Source organism: Syngnathus scovelli, chromosome 3 (genome assembly GCF_024217435.2).
Source record: "Syngnathus scovelli strain Florida chromosome 3, RoL_Ssco_1.2, whole genome shotgun sequence".
NCBI lineage: Eukaryota > Metazoa > Chordata > Actinopteri > Syngnathiformes > Syngnathidae > Syngnathus > Syngnathus scovelli.
In genome coordinates this window covers 19,847,052-19,858,494 of record NC_090849.1, presented here as the reverse complement: position 1 = coordinate 19,858,494, position 11,443 = coordinate 19,847,052, and the positions used below count along the sequence as shown (strand labels likewise).

At 43.8% G+C, this 11,443-nt stretch overlaps 3 protein-coding genes across 3 annotated transcripts; 1 reads left to right on the top strand and 2 right to left on the bottom strand.

The window, feature by feature from the left end:
• Nucleotides 1–1,581: 1,581 nt before the first annotated feature.
• On the top strand, nt 1,582–3,780 carry LOC125994695 (chronophin). The gene is made up of 2 exons (XM_049764110.2): nt 1,582–2,396; nt 2,638–3,780. Exons 1-2 carry the CDS (start codon nt 1,799–1,801, stop codon nt 2,976–2,978), a joined length of 939 nt encoding a protein of 312 aa, XP_049620067.1. The 5' UTR covers nt 1,582–1,798; the 3' UTR covers nt 2,979–3,780.
• A 277-nt stretch (nt 3,781–4,057) lies between these two features.
• Nucleotides 4,058–5,761, bottom strand: kgd4 (alpha-ketoglutarate dehydrogenase subunit 4). The gene is made up of 5 exons (XM_049764120.2): nt 5,598–5,761; nt 5,246–5,401; nt 4,608–4,671; nt 4,278–4,477; nt 4,058–4,196 (listed from the first exon to the last, which is right to left on the bottom strand). Exons 2-5 carry the CDS (start codon nt 5,297–5,299, stop codon nt 4,179–4,181), a joined length of 336 nt encoding a protein of 111 aa, XP_049620077.1. The 5' UTR covers nt 5,300–5,401; nt 5,598–5,761; the 3' UTR covers nt 4,058–4,178.
• A 474-nt stretch (nt 5,762–6,235) lies between these two features.
• On the bottom strand, nt 6,236–8,852 carry LOC125994694 (betaine--homocysteine S-methyltransferase 1). The gene is made up of 8 exons (XM_049764109.1): nt 8,710–8,852; nt 8,292–8,424; nt 8,038–8,150; nt 7,741–7,932; nt 7,517–7,664; nt 7,240–7,422; nt 6,787–7,015; nt 6,236–6,674 (listed from the first exon to the last, which is right to left on the bottom strand). Exons 1-8 carry the CDS (start codon nt 8,719–8,721, stop codon nt 6,497–6,499), a joined length of 1,188 nt encoding a protein of 395 aa, XP_049620066.1. The 5' UTR covers nt 8,722–8,852; the 3' UTR covers nt 6,236–6,496.
• Between the last annotated feature and the right edge of the window lie 2,591 nt (nt 8,853–11,443).

Here is an 11,443-nt window from a genome sequence, read left to right as displayed (position 1 = left end):
TCGTGAGGGCAGGTAGTCAAATTGTATTTGAGGTGGTTTTAGCTTTTTTTTTTTTTTTTTTGGTAAGAATTTTACTTTTACTTTCTTTGGCGAACTAAGGGAAATTCCATGACCTGGTAAATACCCTTGAGAAAGAGTAAACATGTAGGCCACGTGATTTAAAATAACTCCATTCGCTTCTCAGCTGCTGTCTCAAAGTGAAACTTGGCCCACCTAATCTGGGTAGGGTGGCTGATCGGTCATTTCCTTCCTCGTGGGTGCGATGCCTCATACAATAGGTATTTGTACCGTCCATCACTCAGTGACAGGTGGATACTTAGAATGAAAGTGGAACCTGAAGCCCAGGGTTTCTTTTTCATTTTGATGCTGAAGGAATGAGGTCGAAATACAAAAAGTCATGCCTCGCTACAAAAACAGATATGCTCAAACCTCATTGAATAAAGTACATAAGCAGACAAGTATATTCACATATTAAATAAATAAAAGAAACATTTTAAGCATATAATTATACCTACACACCAAATCAATAAAGAAGACATAACTAGACATTTTTGATAAGTGGTGATGAGAAAGGTTTTTGTAACTTTATGATCTGATATATTTCTGAGGACTTTGAAATAACAAATGACTTTTGATATATTGCCTAAATAGCTTAATGACCCTTAAGGAACTGTGGAATGCATGCCTGATGTTTTTTCTCTGAATCATGGACACGGCCAGAGTCGTCCATGACCGTTCAGTACTTGATTGTATCTTATGTTTTGACTAATGCTAGACGCCAGTTTTTGATTACTACTGAACGCTCTGCACAGAGGGAAATAGTTAGCCTAACAAAGAAAAGATACGGTTGAATGAGGTACGACAGTGTATGTCCAAGATTGGAGAAGAATGTTCACAGGAAGGTCACGTGGAGATAAAACCAGCAGGTGCCAGAAGGAGCTACCGAAAGACTCAGCCAAAGATGATCGCCAAGGCCGAAAGACGGGAGGGAAGACAACAGCCCCCCTCCACACACACACACCAACAGCCCCCCACCTACACACCGAATCGCCCATAACCAGCACCACTCCCATGGAAGCAGACTCTCCTTCGAACTTGCCCCACCCCGAAGACTCATCGCCCATCAATCCCGGCCCACAATGTGCTACTGAATATAAAACTGATCTAACAACCTTGGACTTTGCCTTTTCTGAATGGAGACTTTCCGCTCTTGAAGGGCCCAGCGCTGTATTGTACTTTCCTGAAAACAGAGCTTTTTGAACAAGAATTGTGATTGAACTCAACCAATCTGTCTAAGTCTAATTTCTGCTTCAGTGTCTTTGCATTTTCCTAAATCTGAAGAAATCAAACGAGCACGCAGTGAGTAAATTGGATAACAGGTGATTGGTAAAGGCTTTTGCCGTGAGGCGCAGATAACGCGCTCCCTAAATTGTGGACAAAATCCAACAGTACTCTTGTTATTCCAAACTCCGCCCACTGTACACATGCCAGTGTGACTGCATTTTTTTTTTTCAGTGCTCATTTCGCTGGCTGTCGTAGTACGCTCTTGATTGGTCAAAGTGCCACTCTACTCTGATTGGTCAGAATTTGACCAAGTGGGCGTGGCACACGTCACGCTTCCTACCTATCGCCGTAAGATGGTACGGAAAACAGCAAAGGTCCTATCCGCAATGTGATTAATTAAACAACGAACGGCCATGCTGCCGTATCCCTCGTCAAACGCATTATTATGGTCCAGCTTCTAACACGGCAACGCTTTAGGAGGTGAAACACGGAAGAGGCTGAGGACAACTCCGTCATGGCGGCTACAATTGGCCTCAAAGCCTGCCGGAAGATTCGCGGTGCGCAGATACGAGGTCTCCTGGAGGCGAAGGACTACATCCTGTTCGACTGCGACGGGGTCCTGTGGCACGGTGAGAAGGCCGTGGCGGGCGCGGCCCAGGTGGTCAACTCGCTCATGAGTCGGGGCAAAAACGTCGTGTTCGTCACCAACAACTCGACCAGGCCGCGCGAGAGGTACGTCCACAAATTCTACCGGCTGGGCTTTACTGCTGTCGCCCTGGAGCATATCTTCAGCTCGTCCTATTGCTCGGCCCTCTACCTGCGGGATGTGGCCAAGCTGCGTGGCCAGGTGTTCGTCGTTGGTTGCGACGGGCTCCGGGACGAGCTCCGGGAGGCGGGAATCCCTTGCGTGGAGGAGGTGGACGAGCCGGACGCCACCATTTACGATTGCGCCCTGGCCACGGACGTCAAGGCGGTGCTGGTGGGCCACGATGACAAACTGACTTTCCTCAAGCTGGCCAAGGCGTCGTGCTACCTGAAGGACCCGAACTGCTTGTTCCTGGCTACCGACAACGACCCCTGGCACCCGCTGTCGAGCGGAAGGATTTTGCCAGGTATGAAGGTGGTGGTGCGCAGTCGCTCCGCTGAGGGGCATTGTGAGGCTTTTACTATACTTTGCAACAACTAATTGAGGTTTCATTAAGTTGGAACCACCACAAGTCACAATTAGTCTGACTGGTGCAATGCAGTAGTTGTATTAGTTGCATCGGTCTTTAATGTGGCTTAGTGAACTTCCACGATTCACACTCGATAGGGTCTGATGAGCCCTGCTATTTGGCTTTTGTTTCCTGATAGGTTCCGGGTCCCTCATGGCAGCCCTGGAGGTGGCATCGGGCCGCAAGGCCACGGTGATCGGCAAGCCAAGTCGCTACATGTTCAAGTGCATCTCCAGACAGTTCCCGAGCATGGACCCGGCCCAGTGCCTAATGGTGGGTGACCGCCTAGAGACTGACATGGTGTTCGGCTCAAACTGCGGCCTGGACACCATGCTCACCCTCACTGGGGTGTCCCAGATGGATGAGGCCCACCAGTACGGGAATAGTGAGGTGGACCAGAGCCTGGTGCCAGACTATGTGGTAGACACCATCGCTGATTTCTTGCCCGCATTTGAGGAGGTGGAAGAGCAGAGCAACTGATCAGTGCAGTGCATGCTGCAAATCCTGAAAAACTAAGTAATTGACAACCCCTTCAAACTGTGTCAATTCAAACTGATCTTCAATCGTCCCCTTAAAAATAAATGACTATTTTTTTATTAAAAGAAAGTCACCCAAATTAATTGTGCAGGCAGTAAAGACTCCTCAGAAACCCAGGCTAAACTGAACTCCTCCTTGACTTGTTTCTAGTCGCAATATTTAACTACAATGAACGAATGAATACTTGGACAAGTTAGAGAACTGTGTACATGTACTCGTCACTTACATTGAGAGAGCTTTTGGCACCACCCTGTGGCATCTAAGGGTATTTCAGGAAAGGCGCAAAAATTGAGATTCCGCAAGTATCAGGATAGGCTGAAAAAAAATACGTACATCATGTGAATTCTTGACTGGAGTACTTTAAGTTTAAGCATACCTCAATGTTAGTGTTGTGGCCATTTGTCGTTAACCGTGTTTTGTTGTTTCAATTGCACCTTCTCATTTACAAACCTGTGTGTTTAATAGTTTTTTTTTAAACAAACAAACCTTTCATCGAAAGCACTAAAATCACAACAGCAAATTGTATATGGACAGCTTACATGTGCCATTATTGTAATGTGTCTAATTTAATGGCTGCAATTTTGCCACTATTTGACAAATTATATTTATATATATATATATATATATATATACACTCCGTGAAACCTGTCACAGATGTGAATGATCATTTCACAATTGTGAATATTCAGTGTTAGCATAGAGAGCATGTTGGCAACAATAAAGACCTGCATTTATGCTAACTATATATCCGCTGCCTGTTTTGCATCTACATCACTCACACCAGACCACACCAGAATAGAATATTACTTTATTGACTTGAACACAGCATTGATACAAACACCAAACATCTCAGTTTTGTTAAATGCATCACACGTTAGTCAACAGAAGCAAAAAAAAAAAAAAAAAAAAAAGCAGTGTGGTGCAATATGTCAATGCAAGAGAACATCCACTGTTCATCAGAATGTCCTTCAAAAGCTCATCAAAACAAACATCCTGAAAAATAAAAAAATATGTACATGAGAGGATTTGGAAAATATTTTATTCTACATTGCGTCTTGAGTTTTTTGTGCCAAGAAGAGAAAAGACATCAGGATGATGAGCTCCATAGATTAAGTACTTTGGTTGCAGTTATACTGGGACCCATCATTCTGGTCCACCACGCTATAACAACAAGAATACACAGTTACTTCAAATACAGTTCTGTAGTCATAACTGCTCATATTTAAGAACTTGCTAGTTCACCTGAATATAATCCATCTCTTCTACCACAAGTGGTCTGCGGCGGTACCTTGCAGGTAGCAGCTGAACCGATGCTAAGGTGTCAGGTGTGCCCGCGATGGGCGGCAGAGTTATGCGATTTGTTATTTGTGTTGGCGGCGATGCCGAACTGGGGCTGTTGGGCTGCGAGAAGTTGACTAATAAAGTTTTCAATGCTTCTTGGGCTGTAGGAGAGAAAAATAAGATGCGATGATTAGAAAATACATGAAACCAACAGTAAATCCATTACAAATAATTCATGTTTTGTGTTTTCTTTCAATTTAATATCTTGGTAAAAGACATGATTCCGCTCACCATTGGGTTTAGGGATTTCTTGTCTGCTGGGAAACTTGATCATGGGCGCATGAGGCCGCACTACCTGAGGAGAGCAAAAACTGTCTATTTGAAGGATAGTACTGCTTAAAACAGTGATACTATTTATGAAATTAAATTATAGGACATTTCTAATTAGTGTCCTGTTGACCATTATTCAGGAATACATACAATACATTCAAAACGGGGAAAAAAGGAACATTTGTAAACGCACTTATTATTCATTATTACTTTATAAAGCCTGACTGACGCCACATTATTATTTAGTGGTAGATTCAAATCGAAAGGGAGTTAAAATTTGGCCTGCTAGCAGTCTTCTCGCGTACGCCTTTATGACACCTGCCTGACAAGGGAATTAGATATTTTACGCATGCATAATTGGAATGCCCAAATGGGTTACTGGTTGCTGTTTCATTGTGGAAGAAAAAATACATTTTGACGGCGAAAAACAAGGACACCAACAAGGGTACGAGCAGCTTTTGTCACCTCTCTCTCTGGACTTCCTCTCTGTGCTAATTCATCAAACATTCCCCAAAAAACCTTCATTTTCATTTATAAGTTTTAAACGAATATGACATGAAAAATCATCTGCACGTTAAGTTGTCAAATGGAGCCGTTACCTGAATAACTCTAGCGGTGGGAGCAGCCATTTTGGAGCTGACTTTGCTCCCCATGACGACCTCCGCACTTTTAGTTCCGGGTTTTAAAGCAATGGCGTTTCCTCTGCACGCCACAAGATGGTGCCGCCCACAACACGTAGTGACGTCCTGAGTGTGCTGACGAGCCCACAGTACACAAAGTAAACGATTAGCGTCACATGTTTACATAAGCAGACACAATTGGCAAGCCCTCAACCCACTACCACGTCGTTACCTATCAGGCAAGTACTCTCTCAAGGTCAGTAAAAAAGCCAATATAATGCAGGTTTATGGATTAGCTTCCTTCCATTGACTCACGAAATTAAGTACGTACTTAAATCCTTTCGTAACCTTTTACTCCGGGAGAACAACCGTAAATATGCTAAATAGAACACACGACGTCCGGAATTTGTGAAGGATGTCAGTGTCTGATATCAGCGCCTGGATTAACTGAGGGAATGAGAAATCGAAGATCTCTGTGTCGTTTGTATTTTTATATACACTCCTCACGTGATATACATCGTCCAATAAGAAACGGGGCAGAGCAGGCGCAAAGCTTGTCTACAGAAGGAGATAAGTGGCATTTATCGGCGCCATAGCGGCGTGTAATTCTCATATAAAATGGCTTAATAAAGGTTGGGAAATGCTGAACTTTAAATTACAAAGTCAGGAGCTGCTGTAAAACCAAAATGTCATCATACACCGAGGATTACTTTTACTGCAATCTAAAAGTCTCCAAAATCTTGTCATGTTCAATGGTGATGCTCCATGATGACTCTTGATCTACCTATTTATAAATCTAATCAATATGATTCGATTTGTAAACATTTCTCTGTTCTTTTCAATAGATATCAATATATATTTGTAGTTGCATCATTATTTTAGGTTATATGTAAAGTGCTTGGTTGCAACTGCAGCTTGTACGGTATTTACGTATTTTTTTTGGATGCCCACAAAGCAACAGTCAAGACACTGATTCACATTGTATGTTTATTTTACAAAGTGGTTCTGCGTGGAAAATCAAAGGCGCTGATCATAAAGGGGCCAACTCTTGAGCTGCCACTGTGGCTTCACACGAACCCTACAGCAGTTGGCAATCAGCAGATGCACACAACAACAGGATCTGCCCCCCTGAGTAGTCAACAGGATGAAAACGCTGACATTTGCACACGTTTAGTCAACGACTGTTTACGTGAATCTCTGCTGTCGGGTCTGAGGCCGTCAATAGTACAATCAGTGGCTCTTTGATCGGTCAAACAGCTCCTTGAGTTGTTGCTTAGTGGTGGCTTCTTTCTGCTGCATGAGCGCAGCGTGGCCTTTGGTGACACCCCAGCTGTCCGGCTTGGACATGGAGGAACACAGTGGACGGCCAGAGGCAGGCTTCAGGTTCTCCCAGTAATCACGACGAGCTCTAAGTCATACAAAACATAGGAATAACATGAGCTGCAGCACATAGTATGTTGTAGAGTATGTTGGTAACATTTTACTGGAGTGAAGTGCAAACATGTATGATTATGGATTACCTGGCTCTGACCCAGGGTTTGGTGTGCATTTCCAGACCGGCACCCCACATGCCGTGTTTCTCCGATCCAGCGGGCATGATTTTCCTCTCGGCCGCCAGCTCTTCTGCCACGGCCCTGATGTGGTACGGCTCAAACCCGCAGCAGCCGCCGATGAAGCGAATGCCGGCGTTGTAGGCCTCCCTGGCGTATTTGTGCATGTCCCATCGAGTCAGGATCCTAGGCTCCAGACCTAGACAAGGATTTCACAAATTATAAAATTCCTATTGGAGTAATTTTTTTTTCTGCCGTTGCAGCCCTTACATTCTGTATGAGTCATAATTGATTTTTTAATTGATGAGCAATAAAAATGTCATTATTTGACCCTAATATTTAATAACTTCCTTTTTATATTACCCATTACATTAAAAATTGTTTGAGTGTATATGTGTGTGTGTATGTACAGGATGTTATTACCAAAGGGGAATTCTGGCAAGTCAATGAATCCCTGGCAGTTGCAGTCGGGGGTGTGGTAGGCCAGAGGCTGCACCATGTAGTGAGCCTTCAGGCCGGCTTTCTCCACAGCCGCCTTCATCATCTTGACAGCCTCCACACAGGTCAGTGGGTCAAAGTGGCAGTTGACACCCACAATCTGGGCACCTGTGCAAGAAGACACCAAATTTGTAGCTGTGACTTGTAGTCACCACAAAAGCGCTACTATATAGTAATCAGTTGTGTTTGGTGTGCAACCAACCAGCTTTGACCAGCCTGACAGCACACTCTCCAGGTGAGACGCCGTGCATGTCGCCTTCCGGCCCGATGCACAGAGAAGCAGCCACGGGCTTCCCCGTCGCCTTCAGCACCTCCACCGCCCACACGGCCTCCTCAACGTGCTCAAAGTACTGCAGAATGAGCAAACGTCACTGTGAGACAATAAAAACGGACTATTTGCACGCAGAACCGAGGATTGGCATCTACCTCAGCAATCAGGAAGTCCACGTTTTTCTTGATGAAAACGTCCAGTTGCCTCTTGAAAATGGCCTTCACGTCTGCCTCGCTCTTACAGCTCAGGTAAGACGGCGTCTGAGACACACCTCCCGCCACCAAGGCGTCGCCCTCGTTGGCCACCTCACGGGCCAGATCGCAGGCGGCCTCGTTGATTTGGGCGCCCTTTGCGATAAAACCGACTTGGTTAACGATGGCATGTTAAAAAATCGAGTTACTCCCGATGCAGTTACAGGAGTGAACGTGCCACATTGGCTTTATTGAACATACGGTGTAGGTCTGCTTATTGCCCCTGTTCTCCAGCTTGTCATCACTGGCGTAGAAAGTGAAGGTCTGCATGACATTGGACCCTGCCCTCAAGAACTCCCTGTGCAGCTGGCGCACTGGAACAGCAAACACGATTGCATTACAAGCAGTTCACGAAAAGTAACACAATCACTCAAACTAAAGTACACACGCAAAAAAAAAAAAAGGAGCTGTATTGATTCCATTATTTTTAAAGTTATTTGATTCCTGGTCTTCACCTGCTTCGGGGTTCTCGGCGGCAGCCTCAGGGGTCCAAGGACCCGCCTTCACGTAGCCTCTCTTTTCCAGGGCAAACACAAAGCCGCCATCGCCAATCACCACCTCCCCGGCGTTGAGACGCTCCAAGATTCCCTGAGAGAAGGAAACAAAGGATGGATGTCAATTTAGGAATGGTAATAAACATCCACACACCGACCCAGTGAGGCTGATTTTGAGCCACAAAGGTCAAAGTTTTGCATTGCAAGCAGCATTTGACCGCAAAAGTGATACTTGGAATGATTTTTGATCCATTCCTGTGCTCTAGAGCCAGACACTTGTATATTCATCTAAAGTTTCTCTGTGGAGGCCTGAATCAGCAAAAGCAGCTTTTGACCTCAACTGCAGTGCAAAACTGCTCCATGCAATTCCACTGCTTACCTTTGGTGCCATATTCCCGGAGCTGCGAGGACCCCTGACTGCTCAGACTTTGACAGGTTGAAACAGACATTAAAAAAGGTCAGAGCACTTCTTTAAATCCATTGCAAGCAGGGGGAGCGGTCTAAGCCAGAGACACTCTGATTGGCAAACACAAGTTACACAACTGTCCACCCCCCTCACCTTTCCAGATGAATGAGTGTTGTGTTGTCGGCGTACATTTGCTAGTTTAGTCCGGATGAATTCGACTTCTTATTTTGTTTGTGTTTCTCGGATTAAGTGTGAGTGTTGCCGACTAGACAGAAATGATTCAATGCTAATAGGCAATACGAAGGACACTCATGTAGAACATTGATGTAGCCCTGCTTCTCAAGGGCCATCACAAAGCTCCCATCACTACCTCGCCCGAGTTCAGACGCTGGATGATCCCTGTGTGAACACAAAGGATATCATTGAGATGCCAGTTTTTTGGCTGGCAACCAGTCCAGGGTGCACCCAGTCTCTTGTCCAACCCCTCCAGACCTAGAATATAGAAAATGGATGGACTCGTGGCTTCTAATAGCTTCATGAGGAATTTTGTATGTTTTAGCAAGGAAATTCTGCACCTCTTGCAGTTTTGTAAACAAGGCTGAACAAATACCGCACATCGATGCAGACGATGTTTACAAGTGCTTTCAGAACAGAAAAAAGGCTGAGGCACTTGGTCCAAAGGTGCAATGATAAAAGAGGCTCACTTATGCCGAGAGCTTTTGCAACAGTGCAGCCGAACAATCGAACAAGACACAAATGCTGGATCGTACTTTAAGTTTACCGTAGCTCTTAAAAAGTATCAGAATTTAATTTTGGTTTAGAGCTCAACCATATTTAGCTGCTAGAGAGAAGATCGAAATATTAGGCAGCCCTCCTAGTGTTGTGCACTTCCAGACTAGATGGGTAGAAAAAAGCAAAACAATCAAAACAAATGCTGACCTTCTTGACAGGTGCCATTTCTTTGTCCAGTTGCAAAAGTAGAAAACCCAAGTCCTACTGGAGTGCAATTCTTCTCCGCGTTTTATACCTGTGAGGTATGATGGGAGGATTTTGTGTCCATGCCAGTGTCTTATTGCCATCATGCCAATTGATAAAGTCATTAAAAAGTGTTGACACCCACAAGGACATTCACGGAGAGCTTTCAAAGCGTTCGTAATTTATCTTTTAAATTAAATAAAGTTAATGAACTGCAACTACAACTCTGTGTTTTCCTGCAATAGCTCCAAATAGTAAAGCTTCATCTATATTTTGCAATTAGGCCAAAGGTGTTTGGCCGAGTAAAGTCACAGCAGAGGCAAGCAAGGCAACACTTTTTGACACTTGAAAGGTTTGGCGACACTTTAACAGTCATGCTGTAGATCATTATTTATTTTTCAGTTAACTGGTTACACCTTCCTGTGCTTAGATGCAAGTGTAAACATACACACACCAGATATGGTTTATTGACCTTCAGCAGAAAGCTGTCAGTTCTGGGTCGATCCAGTTTGAGAGAGATTAGCAGTGTACCTCCTCCCCGGAGTTTATCAACATGGTCAAAGTGCAGAAAAAAAAGGTGAATTTCGTCAGTAGGGTTTAAATGCATCACATAAATGACTTGACTGGACTACAATGCATCTCAAACCTAAGGAATTTGAAAATATTGAATCACTACATGCAGGTACAATTTGGGAAAAAAAGAATCTAGGTGCATTTCTTTTACACCATCAAAAAATCAGTATTGATTCATTGAGAATCAAAAGAATACATCTTCAAAAATATTCTATGGCTTTATTTTTGTTAAATCTTGAGCTGTATTAAGCTGAGCAGTACTGAATGACATTTTCGAGTTGTCACTGACTGTGACTAGAAAGGGACGAAGCCAAACAGTTCGAAAGGGGCAAAAGAGTCAAGTTGAAACAAGATTTTGGGCGGGTGGGTTGGTGACCGGGTGACCACGACAGGAAAGTGGGACGAGTCTGGGTTGAAGTTGGGTTAAAAAAAACAAGCAAAAAAAAAAAAAAGTTTGAGCCATGTAACATGGATGTATGCAAACAAGAGTTAAAGACTGCATGGAAACACATTTAACAAGCTGATAAAGCTGTGGTTAAATTTTTACTCCCCAATGATAACTTTCAGACTTTTGGCTTGTCATACGATATTCGCAAAACACATGCAGTAGTCAGGCAAGCAAACAAACAAATCATTCTTGTCAAAATGTATGTATGTATGCATCTATGTATGTATGTGTATGCATGTATTATTTTTATTTATTAATTTACTTATTTATTTAATTTAATTTAATTTAATTTATTTAGTGGGCTAAATATTTTCGACATCCAACCGAACCGGAGTGGACCAACGTACGCTAACTCAGATGTACGTATAGTTGAGCCACAGGAGGGCGCCCTAGAACAATTGTCAATACTTACATGCTGTAGCTTCTCCAGCGATGCAGATGCCGTAGAAATGAGACAATTTGGGGAAAAGGGCTGTATTAAAAATGTTTTCAACAAAGTAGAAGTCGTCGTTTTTTTTTTTTAATCATCTAATATCTCTGAAAAATTATATCCTGGACTTCTTTTCCTGACGTGGGTTGTGTTATTTGTCTCCGTCTCCTAGCAACCGCCAGGAATCTCTTCCCAGCACAAGTCAAGAAGTGACCTGCGTGTCCGCGTTTATTTATCTTGGCACGCCCAGTAGTGGATACAAGTTGCGCTTCGCACAGGAT